The sequence below is a fragment of the Bombus terrestris genome, chromosome 15, assembly GCF_910591885.1.
Source record: "Bombus terrestris chromosome 15, iyBomTerr1.2, whole genome shotgun sequence".
Lineage (NCBI taxonomy): Eukaryota > Metazoa > Arthropoda > Insecta > Hymenoptera > Apidae > Bombus > Bombus terrestris.
In genome coordinates, this window is record NC_063283.1 from 9,167,304 (window position 1) to 9,186,730 (window position 19,427).

At 29.5% G+C, this 19,427-nt stretch overlaps 4 protein-coding genes across 6 annotated transcripts; 3 read left to right on the forward strand and 1 right to left on the reverse strand.

The window, feature by feature from the left end:
• The first annotated feature begins 254 nt into the window (after positions 1 to 254).
• On the forward strand, positions 255 to 4,493 carry LOC100643863 (mediator of RNA polymerase II transcription subunit 28). Its single transcript, XM_003401274.4, has 4 exons — positions 255 to 663; positions 776 to 1,130; positions 1,193 to 1,371; positions 3,131 to 4,493. The coding sequence occupies exons 1-4, from the start codon at positions 604 to 606 to the stop codon at positions 3,347 to 3,349; spliced, it is 813 nt and encodes a 270-aa protein (XP_003401322.1). The 5' UTR covers positions 255 to 603; the 3' UTR covers positions 3,350 to 4,493.
• LOC100643745 (E3 ubiquitin-protein ligase COP1) lies at positions 3,801 to 12,841 on the reverse strand. Of its 2 annotated transcripts, XM_003401273.4 has the most exons (8): positions 12,698 to 12,841; positions 12,215 to 12,330; positions 7,148 to 7,311; positions 6,876 to 7,050; positions 6,473 to 6,797; positions 6,150 to 6,418; positions 5,890 to 6,068; positions 3,801 to 5,813 (listed from the first exon to the last, which is right to left on the reverse strand). In XM_003401273.4, the coding sequence occupies exons 1-8, from the start codon at positions 12,779 to 12,781 to the stop codon at positions 5,587 to 5,589; spliced, it is 1,539 nt and encodes a 512-aa protein (XP_003401321.1). In that variant the 5' UTR covers positions 12,782 to 12,841; the 3' UTR covers positions 3,801 to 5,586. The 2 variants fall into 2 exon arrangements, with proteins under 2 accessions (XP_003401321.1, XP_020722694.1); XM_020867035.2 differs by lacking the exons at positions 3,801 to 5,813; positions 5,890 to 6,068; positions 6,150 to 6,418; positions 6,473 to 6,797; positions 6,876 to 7,050 and having other exon boundaries at positions 7,230 to 11,661; positions 12,698 to 12,724.
• Positions 12,842 to 15,130: 2,289 nt separating this feature from the next.
• LOC100643628 (F-box/LRR-repeat protein 7) lies at positions 15,131 to 17,216 on the forward strand. Of its 2 annotated transcripts, XM_012317105.3 has the most exons (4): positions 15,131 to 15,244; positions 15,350 to 15,471; positions 15,806 to 16,278; positions 16,366 to 17,216. In XM_012317105.3, the coding sequence occupies exons 3-4, from the start codon at positions 15,819 to 15,821 to the stop codon at positions 17,133 to 17,135; spliced, it is 1,230 nt and encodes a 409-aa protein (XP_012172495.1). In that variant the 5' UTR covers positions 15,131 to 15,244; positions 15,350 to 15,471; positions 15,806 to 15,818; the 3' UTR covers positions 17,136 to 17,216. The 2 variants fall into 2 exon arrangements, with proteins under 2 accessions (XP_012172495.1, XP_003401320.1); XM_003401272.4 differs by having other exon boundaries at positions 15,806 to 17,216.
• Positions 17,217 to 17,773: 557 nt separating this feature from the next.
• LOC100643504 (rhomboid-related protein 4) lies at positions 17,774 to 19,143 on the forward strand. The gene is made up of 3 exons (XM_012317102.3): positions 17,774 to 18,058; positions 18,183 to 18,370; positions 18,460 to 19,143. The coding sequence occupies exons 2-3, from the start codon at positions 18,248 to 18,250 to the stop codon at positions 19,078 to 19,080; spliced, it is 744 nt and encodes a 247-aa protein (XP_012172492.1). The 5' UTR covers positions 17,774 to 18,058; positions 18,183 to 18,247; the 3' UTR covers positions 19,081 to 19,143.
• The last annotated feature ends 284 nt before the right edge of the window (positions 19,144 to 19,427 follow it).

Below are 19,427 nucleotides of genomic sequence, written 5' to 3' on the forward strand. Positions count from 1 at the left end.
TAATTAAAAAGTGAAAGTCATTCATAAATTTATGTTTGTGTAATATTATTTATATATACGTAAAATAGGTTTTTGTTGCTTGTATTTTTCAATTAAATTTATACAAAACCGATGTTGTAAATTTATTGATAAATATAGCTAACCATTGATAACCAATAAAATACTTATAAAAAAGTGAAAAATGTAATATGTAATGAAATTACTGATGAATTACCGAAATCGAGATATATCGATTATCGCGTACTTGAAATGTTACTTTAACTTGCTTTGACTAACGTGGTAGATGTAAATGCATGGTAAACAAGTGTATAAGATGAGTGATCGACAAATTTAGTAACATGTTTCGTTATTCTCAATATTTCGATTTAAAATTGAAAAAATTATCAAGAACTTTCTGTGCCGAATGTAATATTTATTAACAGTTGTGCGTGAAATTTTACTTAATTATGGAGTCTTATTATATTTATTTGCTTGACACATGTGCATATCTATCATGGACTTCTTAATTGTACATATTTCAAATATTTATAATGGACGTACCCTAAAAATTAATTAATTATAATTGACGATAAATTATATTTATATATAAGTACTTCGAGTATAATGGCGACACCCACTAACGGTAACGGTAATCTCATCGACGAATTTGAGGAAGCATTTCAGGTATGATATAAGTAATATATTTTAATATAATTTTTTAAAACGATATTTTGGCAAAAGGACAGATTTTTTTTTCTTTCATTCGTTTTGTTTTAACATAAAATACACTTTGCAGCAATGTTTGAGTATATTAATAACGAAAGACGAAGGGTTAGGAAACAATGGAATTGGAGTGTCAGGTGGTTTGACTGTGGATAAAGAAGAAGCACGTAGTGAAGTGGAACAGGTCACGCTAAGATTTATAGATCTGGCAAGACAGATGGAAGCTTTTTTTCTGCAGAAACGATTTTTGTTGTCTGCATTGAAACCAGAATTAGTAATAAAAGAGGATATCAATGATCTTAGAGTAGAATTAGCACGTAAAGAAGATCTCATAAAAAAGCATTATGAAAAAATTACAGTATGGCAGAATTTATTAGCAGATTTACAAGGCTGGGCAAAGTCTCCAGCTCAAGGTCCAGCACCTAATGGTAAGAATCATAAAAAAATGTTAAGAAATGATAATATAGTAAATAATTTTAACGCACTTTAGGTTTACCGAATGGTACTCAAACTGGACAGAACCAACAAAGTGCCAATGGAGGTGGAAATGCAACGATGCAACAACAACAGCAAATGTTACAGCATCAGCAGCAACTCCAACAGCAACAACAACAGTTGCAACATCTACAACAACATCAAATGCAACAGCAACAACTTCATCAGCAACAGGTATTTAAGTAATACCGTTACGAGCAAAGCTGAAACTCCTGTATTCAGGCAGCTGTCTAAAATTAACGTTGAAAAATTTTTTTTAAAATATCACATGCAATTTAAAAAGAAAAAATGTGCGGCAGCGAAAATTGTATATTTACAGAAGCTACTTTTGCTGTAGCAGTTATATTTAGAAGTTACATCTTAAATCATCAGTCTTTAAGATCTGTCTCACTTTAGTTGTAAAAAGAATTCAAACATTATCAATACTGTAAATTATTGAATTTGTTTATACAAAGTATTTCAGTTACACATACACGTATATCACAAGCTTATTTATACTCACCGTAATGTTCTCATTTCAAAATGGTATATTTATTATTACTAGATTTCTATATTATTTGTTACAATTTAAAACTGAATGAATATTAATGTTGGATGATTGTATGTATCGGTGTGTATGCATGTGTGTGTGAATGATAAAATGTATATAAATAGATTAAATTATGAAGTAATCTTTTTGTGATTGAAATACTTATCAGAATTTTAGAAACTATTTTTGCTCTTTTTTTTGAAGTAACAGCTATTCAGGACATAAAACCATTCAGTCCTATTGCACAAAGGCAACGTGTACCAGTGTTGCATATAATCAGTGCCTTATATAATTCCTATCGACAGAAATGTAATATGTAAAAACTAAAAACTTGAAGTGCTTTTAGTAGCTGCGATATAAAATTACAAAAACATAAATTTCATTTATAAGAAAGGAAAGTATTAAATAGATACACTTACATAAATATGTTGTAAAATGGTGCCAAAATAATTGCTATTAAAATGTGTACAAATATTTAGCCAAAAACTGATATAATAAATCTGATAATGGCAATAATAAAAGAAAAATAAGCATATTACTTTTGCTTAACATTAATAGCACACCTAATAATCCCTACTACCTTTAAACATATTAGGAACAGGTAGTGATATTTCAAAAGTATATCATTTCATAATTATTCAAAATTAAACTATATACCCCACAAATATGTACACATCTGTTTATATATTTTCTTAATTAACATACTATAATTATTTATGTCACATATTGAAAATTGTTATAAATTTGACATATTTTTCAATATTTATAAATTTCCTTGTTTATAATACAATGAATATCTTCTGCATGTAAACATGTATGCATGTATTTTGCATCAATGTAAGAGCTACTAAGGAAAGACATATAAAAACTTCATTTATAGTAAATTATGAAAATTACATGTCAAAAAATTTATTTTATTTATTCTTAAAAATTTTATGAATTGACATGTACTTTTTTAATATAATGTTTAGACAGTATTGAATTAAAATATTGCAGCTATTCATAAAAGCGAAAAAAGATTATGCCATTTTACTTATGTTTTTACATGCAAGTAGATGTTTGCAGAATAAATCTCTATTCATGGCAAAAAACATTGTGCTTTCTTTCATTTCCCTAATTACTGTTCCTAATACATCCTACTGGCTTGTAAGGATCGGAACTCTTAATTTCACTATAGACTTACATATTCAAGTATATTGCATGTGTGTTTCATTTGTGTACAGCATTTCTAAGATTTTCATCTTTTAACCATTTCACTGCTATCTTTGGTCCTCCTAAATGCTTAGTTTTTATTTAGCATCATTTTCTATGATACAATAAAATTTATGTTCAAAAAATTGTTTATATCAAATGTATATTGATAAAAATATAATGATAGAATATATATGTGACGTATAATTGCAGGTACAACAAGGGTCTGGTGCACCTCCGACATCGGGTCTTCAAGGAGTTGGGGTCTCAGTTGGACAACAAGGAATGTTCATGACACAAGGAGGAGTAAGTGTGACTGGTACACGGGGTGGATTTCCTGTCGCAGGTGTAGGAAGTAGTGCTCTCCAGGGTCCTCTCGCTTTCCTGGAAAAGACAACGAGCAATATAGGAATGCCCGAAAGGCGGAGTTGACGCGGAAGGGGGAGGGGCCGGGGTCGGGGTCGAGGAAAAGGCCGAGGAAGAGGACGAGGCGGAGGAGGCAGTTTACCTCCGCCACCACCACTACTCGATACTTCGGACCCGTCGTCGTATGCTGCTGCTGCCGCAGTTGCAGCTGCTGCGGCAGCGCCCCTTCCCTCTCCACAGCAGCAACCTCCACCATCTTGTACATGAATATATTTACAACAAATTAATTTGTTATTGTAAGATATCGTTCCTATAACTAAAATTATTGCGGTCGCAGAAAACTGTTTTTGATCGTATAGGTTTATACTATCTTTAGTAAAAGGGCGGAGCGTTTTGTTAAGTTAATGTTTAGTACGCAATTTTATAATATGGTTATATAAATATGTACATTAAAAAATATGCGTAATGCATCTTAATTAATTATTTAAAAAACAGGATTTTAATTAAAAAATGATAATTAAATAATGCCAGTTTTATTAAATCGTATATCAGTATAAATAATGAACATATAATACCATTCAGTTATTTCTGGAAAAATATTTTGTGTTCATTCTGTAAATTGCTGACTTTTTACTTTGGTATTTTATATTTTCTCTTTATGTAATAATAACTGGACAATTACATAAAGAACACATGGTGTATTTATGAAATAAAATAATCAGTACATATGTCCTTTTAAACTGTTCAAGGGGGATGAGCAGCAGAAACTGTACATAAGAAAATTGCAATGGTCAAAGCGTTAACATAAATTTTACATGTACATAAAATTAGAAGTACGACTTTTCATACAATAAGTCATATTGTATTTTATTATATTAAGTTCAAATAGTTATTAACACCCTTACAAATTACGTGTAATAGTTTACACGATATTGATCAAAATTATGTATTTTAAATGCAACACAAATAAAGTATAAATTGCCCAAAATTTAATATACCTCCCATAGATATATCTCTATTATATTAAGCTATACTTTGTACAAATTTAGTATATTGTATTCTATTCTATACGACGTCGTACAATCAGACCTTTTTGATATTGTTAAATCTTTCCTATTCCTTTATTGATAGTCACTGACACTGTCTTTAATTGTTTCAGTAAATGTAACACACCTTATATAATGTGAATAAAACAAGCTGTACAAAAGAAGATTCACCATATTTGTACTAGGTATTGCTGTACTGTAAAGATATAATTCTGTACACAAATACAATGACTACGAATTTTATAAATGGCATGTGATTCGATTTTCTTATGGAACGTTATTCTCTTATGTTGGAACCCGCGTTCGCGAGAACATATGAGAATGGCAACATTATATATATATACTTACTAATACAATCAAATGTCGCTCGCCACCTATGAACTGTTGCTAGAAGTATAATTAGACGAGAGACAATGCAGTTTGGTAATCGCCGAAGGATTTCAAACTTGGCGTCACAATAAGGAGAAAACGATCGCTGTCTAATATTTAATTTTTCTGCTGTCGAATATAAGAATAAAGTGAGTGATTTAGATACAACAAAACACCCTACGCAATTCATATTTAGACTGAGTATTTAAAAAAAATAGAAATTAAACCCTCGCAGCAATGCCTGAATTGGAAGTTGTTTATGTTAGATGAAATTGATGGCAGATGAATACAATTTTAAGTAAAAAAATTACATTTCAGTTAAATTTCAGGTAAGCATAATTAGAGATATCAGTTGTCAAAAAAAAAAAAAAAGAAAGAAAATTGATTACATGTGAGACAGAAGTGAATACGTTTGCTTGCTTCGAAGTTTTCAGGGGCGCATAGAGACATGAAATCGTCAGACAAAAATGCGACACTTGCTTTCTCAGCAACCGTCTTTATTGTAATGTCAAATTTAAAGTACTTCTAGCAACAGCTTGTAGATTGTGAGCAATATTTGACTGTAGTAGTAAACGTATATGTTACACTGTTACCATTCTTATATATTCTCACGAGCACGGGTTCCAAGATAAGTGGATAACTCTGTACATTCCGATGCATGTACTTAATTCGTTGTATCGACTTTAGTCATTTTGTATAAATGTCAGAATGTCAAACGGGAGGTAAGCATGGATAAAATATATGTATATATATAATAATGTGTATATGTGTATGTATATATAGAACAAAGTTATATATACATATATATACATGCGTGTATACATATATGTATACGTATATATAAAAATAGATAAACTTGCATCATACAACTTAAAATAGTTGTAAATTTTAACACAATGCCTGCAAAAACTGGATCAGCGTGCGGGTCGGACGACCTGCCATTCCAGCTGGTACATATGGTAACTTATCAGGTCCAGGGCCCATTACTCCTGCAATATCTAAATGCATCCATGGTGTATTGTTCGAGATGAATTCATGTAGGAAAGCAGCGGCTGTACATGAACCACCACCTTTCGTTCTCGCAACATTTCTTATATCAGCTGATTTAACTTTTTCTGCAATTGGTACCATATTATTCAATATATTACTCTTCAAAGTTAAAAATATTGATTAATTGAATTATTTTCTTACTTGTCATTTCATCTGTGAAATGCTGCCAAAGTGGAAATCTCCATACTCTATCACCAGTAAGAGTGCCTGCATTTCTTAGTTTTTCAAACAGTGAGCTATTGTTTGTGAAAACTCCAGTTGCTGCTCCTCCTAAAGCAATTCTCATCGCACCAGTTAGTGTTGCAAGATCCAAGATAAAACTGTATATGAAAAGTATTTAATAAGAATATCTATACTACTGTATCAGTTGTTATATATTTCCCAATTGATGCAACAGTTACCTTGGATTAAATTCTTGAGCATAACAAAGTGCATCCGCAAGAATAAGTCTGCCTTCCGCATCAGTGTTATCTACGATAATACTCTTCCCGTTCATTGCAACTACAACATCTCCTGGTTTAGTCGCAGTTCCAGATGGCAAATTTTCAGTAAGTGGTATCAAACCAATAAGATTCAATTTTAATTTAAGTTCAGCAGCAGCTCGAATAGCAGCTACTACACATGCAGCACCAGTCATATCAGCACGCATTTCGTCCATATCAGCTGGAGGCTAAAGTTATATAATGTTATTTACAGTAAATGTATAAATTTACAATTACTTTACCTTAAGACTGATACCGCCAGCATCGAAAGTAACACCTTTTCCAACGAACGCAATTGGTTGGGAATTATCATCAGCACCTTTGTAGTAAATTTCAACGAACTTCGGTGGCTCACAACTACCATGAGATACGCTAAGGAAAGAACCCATCTTTTTCTGTTCTGCCCATTCTTTATTATGAACTTTTACAGTAATTCCTAATTTAGTGAGAACTGTCTGTACTTCTTCCGAAAATATTGTAGGTGTCATTAAATTGGCTGGTGTATCTGCTAAATGGCGTGCCCAATTTTGAGCTTGAGCTTTAATACTCCCAATACGCCACTGTTCCCTTGAAAAAATAATTTTCTTTACACTACCATAATATAAATAAATATACAAAAAGAAAAAGAAAGAATGTATTACTTACTCTCCTTCTTGACCATATAACGAAACTTTTGGAAGAATTTTTTGTTTTTCCTTATTTTTTGAGCCTTGATAGAACCATGTTGATAATGTAGCTCCTTCTGCTGCAGCCTCAGCATCTCCTAATGTTTCTAGATGTATGTCTTTTATTTCAACCGCATCCAATGCACGACATCCAGCTAATGTAGCATTATAACATTATTATTAAGGTATAATGAAAAGGATGTTCATATTGCTGTATGTAAACACATTGATTTTTATATAAAGAATATTTACCTGCTGCAGCTATACGTATGTTTTCTTTTCCCTCATGTATTTCTTCAAGCTGATTAATGCCAAGATTCTTTTTTCCAAGACCAACAACTGCAATTCCAACGTAATCCTTCTCATCCAAACCCCAAAATATTCTAGCATGACCTTTGGGAATTTTTGGACCTGCTCTGAAGTGGTACAAGTATTGAAATATTATTTAAAATGATTTATCCAATAAAATATATATTATTAAGACAAGAGGGGGAATGTATATATGAAATTAAAAAAATTTTTGAAGAACATACTGAGACACAAGTTCATGAATTTATTTCTTACAATAATTCTAGGCATCTTGGACATCTATTAGCACATGCTAGAGCATCTGCAATTTTAAAATACAATCTGAAAATATACTATTCTTTACATATATATATATATATATACACACATATATATACATGTGTATATATATGTGTATATATCCTAGAACATAGTCCTTTAAAATTATTCTAATGTCTCTAATAATCATTCTAATTATTAATTGGATTAAAATTACAATTATTTTTCATGATATTATAACTATGTATTAACTCACAACTATATTCTCTGATCTATAGTGTAGACAATTGATTTGCACTCATAATACATTAATGGTAGGCATGACAATTATTTCAAATGTATTTTGATATTAATAAGAATTTACAACAGTAAAGAATTATCTTCGAATCTAATGCAGTACAGTGTAACACTATGTTCTTATTACCAAAATTTGATTCTTCATTTATGTATATATACAGATTTAAGTATGTAGATTTTCCATGGGGTTTCATATTTGTAACATCGTTTGCTTAAATATTATTATGTAAATTGTAAAGAAACTATTAAAAATTGACACATTGATATTTAGAAATATAAGCCATGTTATAGATTTACTTAAAACATACTATTCAGAGCTAAGTAAAATAGCATTTAATAGAAAATAAATTTTTCTTCTTTCTTCAATAGAATTATTACATCAAATAATTGATATTATTTTTTTGCGGAAATTATTAATTGTAACTATGTATAATTTATTTATTTCTAAAATAATGAACATGCCTTTATAATTAAAAAATATTAACAATCTACTACTTTTCATCATAAATTCTGTCTTTCCTTAGCTCTGATACTAATATATAAAAACAGTGATTGTAACACTGATAGTAGGAACTTAATGCAATTCAAGCACATTTACTACTTCTTTACTGATGTGATGTTCTTGGCACACATTAAATTGAATTGAACAGATAGTATTAACATTGTTTGTGATATCAACTTATACATTTCTACTGTTCTGAATTTAATAATCTATTAGGCTACTTTGGCAAGATTTATTATAAGAATCACACTGCATGTGATCAAGATTACATTCTTATGTGACGATTATTATAAACGATTTAAAATATTTTTCCTTTTTACATATCATTACAAGTCACAAAAATATTTTCCACATCGTAAATTGTTTAGAATAATGAAATTTTATATTTTATTTAACATTCATAAATCATATTTATCAAGCTAACAAAATCTATATTAAATATTAGATAACTTATAAGATTTAATTATAAACAAATATTATTATTATATAAGATTAATTATGGCCAAAAACAAAAAATGAAAAAATGCGGTTAATAATAATATAATGGTAATGAAATTCACCTAATAAAAATGTTTTATTGCACTAGAATTGTGCTAATAATTACTGTGCAAATACATTAATTTAAGAAAATATAAAACATAACTAAATTGTATAACATTTTAGAAGGCCATTTTCTATAATAAAAATTATTAGATGCACGCGTATATCATTAATATATTTATATGAACTATTTAATATTAAAATTCAGTCTATTGTTAAAATATATCTAAACTGCAAAACAATTAAATAAGTGTAATACAAGTACCCATATGTTTAATAAAAATATAATGAGAAAAAAGTATTTGTGCTGCTTGATATTCAGAGTATTACTTTCTCAAATAAGTCAGTCTCTAACAATTTCTATATGTAGAAGTTTTCTCAATTTTGCTTACAACAAATTACTATAACATTTAGAATAAATTTCCACTTCTCGTTGTTATTTGTGTCTGAGCACTTAATTGAATAAATTTCAAAATATATATATATGCTAAAGATCATAGAACTCATAACTAATTTTAAATTAATTCTAATATTTTAATAGTCCCTTGAGAATTTGCAGCTACCACAACATTGGACATTTGTTTCCAGCAAACTGCAGACACAAATTCATTCAGATCTTCTTCTCTTCTTTCTTGTATTTCTAATATACTTCGAACAGCATCAAATTTATATGAGAACAATTGTTTGGAAAGTCCTTTGTAGTACACATAAAGTGCATTATTTTCTGACCCACATGCTACATAATCACCGTCGGTAGTGAGACCTATAAAATTCTTCTCGTTTACATGTCCGACGAATGAACGTAGACAATGTGGATTATTGATATTCCACATTTTTAATTGCGAATCCGTGCTTGCAGATACTATTTCTTCTTTGTTAATGAATTTAACATATGAAACAGCTTTACGGTGGCCTTTAAAAATACAGAGTGCTTCCTTCATATTACGTAAATCATAATAATGGACACAATGGTCTGCAGATCCAAATGCCAAGTGACATGAACTACGTGGGTTAAATTTTACACAACACACATTAGCTTTTGCTTCTAAAGAAGCCACGGAATGATCATTGTTCAAAGACCATAACTTCACTCTAGCATCATCTGACCCTGATGCTATAAGTTTAGTATCTACATCATTAAAATCAACAGACCAACATCTCTTTTCATGTTCTTGAAATGTTTTAGTTCTCTGACAAGTTGCAGCATCCCATACTGTTACAATTCCTTCATAATCAGATGATGCTAGCATTCCTTTATGAAAGGAATTCCATGAAACACATGATATTTTGGAGCTAGATACCATTTCAACACAGGGGTAATGTATATCTACAGTGTCTCTTATTACAGCACTATAATCAAATACTTTTATACGTTTTGTAACTCCAGCTATAGCAAAAAATTCATTATCTTTATCGAATTCAATGCTTGAAACAATAGTGGAATTATTAAAAATATCTGACGAATAATTCAAAGTCGCTAATGGACGTAATGCTTTATATCTAGAGAATTTAACAAGGTTTTCTCTAAAAACATCAAGTCCTGAACTAGTACCTTGCCATGAATCACTTTGACTGTGAGATTTATGGCCAAGGAGTAGTTCCTTAGCACGAGAATCGAAATAGCATTGAACAAAATCATCAAAATGAGCATGCATCCTCTTTCTACGTACAGCTAAAGTAGATCCTACTGCATAATCATTTTGTTTTTTACTTCCTGTAGGATTAATAAAGGTTTCACTTCCAACAACACTTGCTTTTTCATTTGGTTTTACCATGTTTGAATCAATTATATCTATAAGACCAATCATTTCTTTTCTTATAGCTGATACCTGTGCAGTATCATTCTCACTGGATTTTTTCAAATCTTCTACTTTAGGACATTTATTTTGAACATCTCTTAGAATATTCTCAACTTCTTCCATATCCTTCTTAATCAATGCTATCTCTTTTTGTAACTGATTCTTTTGTTCTTCTTTTTGCTGCAATAGATGCTTCAAAAATTCATGTAGCAATTTATTTTGTGCTGTACATGTTTCTGCTTCCAGTAAATGTTTTCTTTGTGTTAGTACTTCTAGCATTACATTTACATCTGGTAATGTTAGATTAGCACTTTCCGCAGCTATAATATCTCTTAAACCATCATGTGGTGGTACAGGTAAATCTGTACCTACTACTCTGTGTCTACCATCAGCTGCATAAGAAGATCCTAATTCAGCAAGACCCTTAATTCTAGTTTTATATTTTGATATCAATTCATGTAATAGAAAGTTTGGAAAAATATCTTGTTGAGTTAACGCATAGCTACACTTTGGACAACGGCCATTGGCTTCCAAAGATTTTATTATACAACGATAACAAAATGTATGACCACAACGTGTGATATGAGCTTCATCAATTACTTCAAGACAAATAGGACATAGATAATCATTATTTTTATCTTCAAGTGTACCACTAATTCTATGGAGAACATTTGCTGAGTGATTTTGTTTACTCATTCTACCACTACATTCACCTACACCTCCGCTGCTTCCAGGAATATCATTTCCCAAATTACTATCATTGATAGCTGACATTTTTTCCCTCAATTGAATAATATTTCTTAGAATACATTTAATTATTTTCAGATACATCTGGTAATTTTAATCTGCTTTTTTAAATCTCATACTTTTTAAAGTTTTGTATGAGCTCTTCCAATAGATGATTTTACTTGATTAATAACCGATCTATAGAAATAATTGCTTTACAAATAATATACTGTTAAAATTTTTTATATAACAAAATATGTGTCTGGTAACTCCTTCTGTGCAGCGAGTTTTGCTTCATATCATGCGTACAATATCGTCTCTCAGTCTAGTCTCTCCTGAAACAATGAAAATAATGCCAGTGAGCTCATAAGACATAAATTTCATTTAAATTCAATTTTGTTAAAAGAAAATACTTTATGTAAACTTTTCAAAAGAACAAAGGAAAAGCAATTCTGAATATTATATATAAAAGCTCAGGCAGCATTATGACAATTGTTTCAGGCTGGAACTATGAATAAAAGATTTAATATTCATTAATGTTAATCCATATGATATGCAAAACAAAACTATAGAAATAATAATATGTAAAACTATACTTTGCATGGTCACTTATCATAAATCAATGTCATTTATTATTTACATTTGATTTATCATGAATTGATAAAAGTACTTGCTTGATTTGAAGGAAAGCGGATCAATCTTAGGTATACGGTACTTATACCTGAATTATGGACACACATCTATGATCTGGTTTCACATATTATATGAAAAAAAAATATGTTTAGTAAAAAGAATATTAACACAGATTTTTACATAAATATGTGATACAAAAAGATCTGATTACGGTACAAAATATGTTACAGATCGTTAATAAAATTTCCAACTTACAACAAAATATGTTTTTGCAGTTTTCCTTTAACTAGTTCATCATATTTAGCCGCAGTGGGAGTCAATGAAACGTTGTTTTCATCTTCTGCTTCGTATAGACCAAGCACCAATCCTTTCTGTTGGAAATTTAGATATCAGAAATTAAGTATCGAAGTATAGAAATCTTAGAATACGACACAGTACATATATCGAATCATAGCCTCACAAAACAAATTCATTCGTTCTCCTCTCGGAAAGTTTTCTTTCGATAAGAAAAGAAGAAAGCGAAAGGAGAAAATTTATAATACATTTTTCAATAAAACTATTAATAACTTGTATATCTCAATCAAGTATTTCTCCCACTTCTCCTTCTACGATGTTGAATACCAAACTGAAAATTTCTCGTTTCGGCAATTTCTTCGTAAAATAGACATATACTACTTATCTAATGAAATAATAGCAACGAATACTATTCGATTAAGGAATAAATAACATTATAATTACCTTCATGGTCGAAATGCAAGATAAGAAACGTAACTGCGAATTTCCGTATTGTAGACCCTTACCCCTGATAAGAGACAATGCCATAATTTGTTCAAGAGAGCACTTAGGTGTGATATATATACGTATGACTATATAGATATATATATATCTGTGTGTACATATGAGAATGTATGTGTACGCATGAACGTGTACACACTGTGCTAGAAAGATACGATATCTATATAGATATCTTGGTCACTTATGTTATAGATTCGCGACTCTAATGCCTCGTGTAGCATGTTCGTGTGGCGACACCAACTTCCGTTTAGTCATCTCACCTAAAAGTTTGCTCCGCTAAAAGATAAAATAGTCAAGCGATTTCTGTTTCCAAGAAACAATCTGCAATTCTATTGCATAGCAAAATGTTTTTTTTCTTCTTCTTTTTGAGCTATCGAACAATTAATGTTAAATTAGATATTTTGTATAATTTAATTATCAGATATATAGCCTTAATTTTATTTAAGTTCATATTTTTACGAACTAAAAAAAATGAGGATTTATTTCATTTACTAGATATTATGAGTATTTTATTTCGGATATTTATATATTTTTGCATATTATGTGCATTATACGATTTTTTGCATTTTTAAAGTTATATTATTAAACATTTGCATATAAATCGCTTAAATTGACCGTATATACATTTATTTAAATTATTGAATCCTGCATGCATTTACAAAATAAGCTTTCTACTTATTGTGTAATACAAATTACTAACTATATACATATATATATATATATAATTGAAAACAAGATGTAATAAGCATTATTGAACTATTAGGACAAACAACTTCTTGTCATTCAGTAGATAAAGTCTGCAATCACCACTATTATTTAAAGCAAATATATTACATTATCTTTACTCATTTTTCATATAGAAAAAATTTCCAAGGACTACAAACAAATAAATATTTTAAATACATTCAAATGAATTCAAATGATGCAGTGGATTTGGAAAATTATTTCTTCCAACTTTATATTTATTTTTCTATAAATACTCCATTTTTAGCGGATATTTCCGCTATTTCTATAAGCTATAAGCTATAAGCTTATTGTTTCCCCTATTTCTTATTACTTTTATGTTATTCTTTAAAAAACTTTCTACTACTTCCAATAGTTTAGAGTTTGTTATATCAAATACATTCTTTTTACATTTTGAATTAATAATATAAATAAAATATTTTTTGTAATGATTTTAATAGAGAATTAAATAAATCAAACTAATTGATAGAATTTACTTCTATATATTGAAATCTTTTTTTGTATTCATAATTTGTTATACATAAGTTCCATATTCCAAATATTTTCTCATATTTGTTTACTGCTTTTGCTTTAGTAGTAACAAATAATGCAAAATTATGCCTTCAAAGATTGATAAGTAGAGTTTAAATACATTTATGTTTAAAACTGGTTATTGTCACATAGGAATTCAAATTTGAATCTAATACCCAGTACATATATATTACATATATGGTAGCTTTGAATATGATAATACATTCATACATTTGTTAAACGAGGCTATATTTAATCTAAAAAAATCTAATTGAAAACTGCTATAAAAATTTATTTATTAAATTATTCAGAACATGATGAATTATAAATCGTAAAAAATAATACAACAATTTTGTTCGCGTTTCATTAAATACGTTAATTTATATAAGACATGGTATCTACGTTGTTCATTGCTTATACATTACATTTTTATAAATAATGAATCAGTCTGAATGAAAAGCAGCTGGTAACTTTTCTTGCTCTTTCTAATTTTTTAATCTTTCGCTAATCTTCTAAACTTCTTTTTTTGACTTCATCTTCGAAATTACTTTTGTTCTTTACGATCTTTGACATAACTACATTAGCTGAAGTATTAGCCATTTTGATAAAATAGTTATAGTTAAATTAATTTTAATTTTATAACAAACAACTGTTGAAAGTAACCTATACGTGCAATAAAATTATGTAATTTATAGTACGTGCTATATTTAAAGCATGGTCGTACACATGTCGCACAAGCATGTATGATGTACACACAGTATATAATCGTGTATAGAATTATAAATGTTCAAGGCGGATTTACAAAATTCTTTAATTGCGAAATTAAACCTATTAAACCTGCGATGATTATGTGATGTTTTCTTTCAATACAATTTTATAATTATATTATGTACATATTTTATAAAAATTGTAATATACATTTCATATACAATTATAAGAAATTAACTTAATGGTACAATTTCACATTTACAATGGTACATATTTTGTACATTCTTACTTTATTTTATATCGTGATTTATTTAAAAGAAGTGAAGTATAGAAATATAAAGGAAAGTACAAATTATTATAAACTGCAAATAATAAAAATTTATATTGAATTTTCACTGTATAAAAAAATGTTTAATATCATAAAATTGATTGATGAAAATCACCCTAAGAAGGTCTATTTAAAAAGTGGGGATTTATCGACAATATTGGGGCCTTATAAATAAGCATATTTTGAAATTAACATTTTAGGTACGATTTGTAATTCTGAGTATGTAATTAAGTAATTTTAAAGTTCAGGCATTAATTAATATTTCAAAAAATATTAATATGTTGTAATTTTATTATATGAAATAGCTACGATCTCCAGCTGGTTCAAGAATTGGAATATAAGATCAAAATGGAGGCAGTGCCAAATAGATCGATATTGTTCCGCAATGTTACGTATTGTTGCTAATTTTTCTATTTGTCGCATAATAGTAAGTAAATATTTTTTAAAATTTGCTCAGCTCTAAATTATGATATTTAATTTACTTAATAAGCTAATTAATTAGCTATCGATATACCCGCGAAATTTAAGTCCCAACGCTATATATAAAGCTATTTTTTTTAATTTCTAAAACTTATTTTCATTTTTTACCGATGTATTTTTTTTTGAAGTCTTATTTAGAAGTGTAAATAGTATTAAAATACATATAGAATATAGATTCGAGAATAATATTAAAATAACAAAACAAAGAAATTATAATATAATTTTAATTAACTTCTTTGATCTCTATACAGTTTGAAGATACGTTATTTCTTTTAATTCAGAATAGAGCATGGAATGGATGGATCATGTCCACTTCTCCTTCCATCCTTTGGGGAAAAGGACAGCTCTGAAAGAGAAACTCCATATTCATCCCAAAAGGTTGGTCTATACAGACCAACATCAGATGCAATTGACCTAGGATATCATACATTAGATAACAATGTTTGCCGTTCTACGTCTTCATCAGCAGTTATATCAGTTCCAATTAGACAACAAATTTTATTACAACAGAAGTGCATTTATGTTGTGGATTTGTGTCAACTGGATGATACTTTATTATTGAAGATATTTAGTTGGCTTGGTACGAGAGATCTATGCTCTGTTGCTCAAACTTGCAGGCGTCTTTGGGAAATAGCATGGCATCCATCTCTTTGGAAAGAAGTAGAAATACGTTATCCTCAAAATGCAACAGCTGCTTTGAATGCCTTAACCAGACGAGGATGCCACACTTATATCCGTCGTCTGATGCTCGAAGGTGCTGTTGGCTTAGCTGGGATTTTTGCCCAATTATCATTTTTAAGTTTAACTTCATTAGTTTTACGACATTCCCGACGTGTTACAGACACAAATGTGACAGCTATCTTAGATAATTGCATACATCTAAAGGAATTGGACTTAACAGGATGTGTCAGCGTTACAAGAGCGTGTAGTCGAATAACAACGTTACAGTTACAATCATTAGATCTCAGTGATTGTCATGGTATGGAAGATTCTGGCTTGGTATTGACACTATCTCGCATGCCACATCTTGTTTGTTTATATTTACGACGATGTGTGCGTATAACTGATGCCAGTCTTATAGCAATTGCTTCCTATTGTTGCAATTTGCGTCAATTATCTGTCTCTGATTGCGTAAAAATCACAGATTATGGAGTACGCGAATTGGCAGCACGTCTCGGTCCATCTTTACGTTACTTTTCAGTGGGAAAATGTGATCGCGTGTCAGACGCTGGTCTGTTGGTTGTTGCTAGACACTGTTACAAATTGAGGTATTTAAATGCCCGTGGCTGTGAAGCACTTAGTGATAGTGCTACGTTAGCTTTGGCACGTGGATGTCCGCGTTTAAGAGCGCTTGATATAGGGAAATGTGATATTGGTGATGCAACTCTTGAAGCCCTTTCTACTGGATGTCCAAATTTGAAAAAATTATCCTTATGTGGTTGTGAGCGTGTCACAGATGCTGGATTAGAAGCATTAGCGTATTACGTACGAGGATTGAGGCAGCTCAATATTGGCGAATGCCCGAGGGTTACATGGGTTGGATACCGAGCAGTAAAACGTTATTGCCGTAGATGCATCATAGAACACACAAATCCTGGTTTTTCAAGCTGATTGAGTCTTCTAAACCATTCTTTATTAATCTTATTTACAACCTATTTATTAACCATACTTATCTTAGTACTTATTTAGATACTAATTTGTAAAAAAGTGGCTGACCAGCTATATATATATATAAATATATATATACACACACACATATATACACGTGTGATATATATTATATATATATATGTATGCATTAGGCATATATATTATGCGGTTTGTAATATGCGAAAACACATTTTTTGCTATTTATTAATTTTATAACTTAATACACGGAAATTAATAGCAAAGTTCCATGTAATTTGTATATTTATTTTATAAATAAAAGCCTTTTAAATAAATTTTACAAAATTGAAAAAAGTATGCTGATCTTCCATAATTTTTTCACCAAAAGTAATTTTTAATGGATGTTGAGATAATATAATTTGGAAGGTTGAATCATCATATTTATACATACTATTGTAAGTTTATATGTAGGTAAAACAACATATTAGAGGAAAGCATGTAATGTAATACGAGATACAAACAAAAATGAATAGGAAAATTTCAGATGCTTATGGTACTGTAAATGATATATTTTACACATTGGATTCGAATTGAAACCTCTCCATCAACGAAGTTTGGAATGATTATGATTCTCAGAATTCTGATTGCAAAGAGCTGTTGCTAATTCAAAACCAGAAAGTTCATCATAAAGATCATACAATTGATGTAAAGTTTGCAGAATTAGAAAAAACAAGAAACTTCTTGGTTTGACCTCTTATCTTCACAATCTATTTATTGGTGAAATTTACAAATTTTTCCAGTTGGTGCTGAATAATGTTGAATAAGCTAAATTTCTTGACAGCCTAACGTAGTAAACGTTTGTCAAAGTGCTGTATTTGATTTTAATAAAATCATTGCACTATAGTGATAACAATAAATTATAATTGGTAATTATGAAGCATAAATGTTACGTGATACAGTAGAAATATTTTATACGGTAAAATTTTTATCCATTTTGCTTTTATGTGTTGTAACCTATATGAAACATAACCTATATTAAAAACAACAAAGTGTTTTGAACTTTATGATCCAAGTTATAAACGGAAGAATATTTTACATTCGTAAATTAATACGTCATGAGACCTATTCAAAGAAGACAACAGGGTTTACAATACGGCATTTATTTGCTATGTATGCAAGCTCTAAACTATGGTATTGATAAAATTCCACCAGCTACTTTAATTACAATTATTGCACAGGTGAATAAATAATAATGTAATCTTTACATGAATGAAGTTGATAAATCGAAGTAATTATTATTTTATGCAAAAAAGTAATCGTTTTACAGGTTTTACTATATGTTGGTTTGATAAAAGTTCCATGGAATGCAGAGGAAGTATGCATATCAGCGATAAAAGTATTTAAATACCGTGATTGGAATTCTTTCTTAATATCAAATTTTGAACATGGTTCAGATATGCACTTATATTATAATATGGTATCTTTGATCTTGAAAGGTTCATATTTAGAACCTATGTATGGAACAATAAATTTTGTTATTCTATTAGCTATTCTTTCGTTTGGATGCAGTACTATGTATGCAGGATTAGGCTATGCTTTAATGCAGTTAACAGGAGATTATGGATATTATACACAATGTGCTATTGGTTTCTCTGCTATTTTATTTGCATTAAAAGTAATTGTAGTGTGTGAAGAGTATGATAGAATTCAGGATGTTGGAGGATTTAGAGTTTCCAGTAAAATTGCTGTTTGGGTTGAACTAATTTTAATTCATCTGTTAGTTCCACAATCTTCATTTATAGGACATCTTGGGGGTATTTTAGTTGGTTGTTTATATTGTTATACTTTTATTGGTGAAATAGTTGATAACATGATATATGGCATAACTGGTACTCCTATTATACATGAAGAACAATTTTATAGAAGGCGTAGCTCATTATTTAGGTAAATTGAAACTGTTATAAATTTCAAATGACAGGAGATATTAAATTATTATTACCAAGAACTCCAATGTTTATCTTAAAAAAATTCACCTAAAAGATTGTATAATTACATATTGATTGACTGATACAATTTAAGTACCAAACAGCACATGCTTCCTTACTTACACAAATCGTTGAATATATGTATATGTTTATGGATGTTAAAACAGAATATTTTCTGTAATTGTATAAATTTTCTTTTCAATCTAATATCTGTTCAATAGTTTCTTCAGGCCATAATTAAAAGAATATTAAAATTATTTACAAATTACATATATACATATACACATATAAAAAACTGTCAAGCTATATT

Coding starts and splice junctions, on each gene's coding strand:
- LOC100643863 (XM_003401274.4), top strand. CDS start 604: ATGGCGACACCCACTAACGGTAACGGTAATCTCATCGACGAATTTGAG. Junction 664..775: donor AATTTGAGGAAGCATTTCAG/GTATGATATAAG, acceptor TACACTTTGCAG/CAATGTTTGAGTATATTAAT. Junction 1,372..3,130: donor AACAACTTCATCAGCAACAG/GTATTTAAGTAA, acceptor GTATAATTGCAG/GTACAACAAGGGTCTGGTGC.
- LOC100643628 (XM_003401272.4), top strand. CDS start 15,819: ATGGATGGATCATGTCCACTTCTCCTTCCATCCTTTGGGGAAAAGGAC.
- LOC100643745 (XM_020867035.2), bottom strand. CDS start 11,431: ATGTATCTGAAAATAATTAAATGTATTCTAAGAAATATTATTCAATTG.
- LOC100643504 (XM_012317102.3), top strand. CDS start 18,248: ATGAGACCTATTCAAAGAAGACAACAGGGTTTACAATACGGCATTTAT. Junction 18,371..18,459: donor TAATTACAATTATTGCACAG/GTGAATAAATAA, acceptor ATCGTTTTACAG/GTTTTACTATATGTTGGTTT.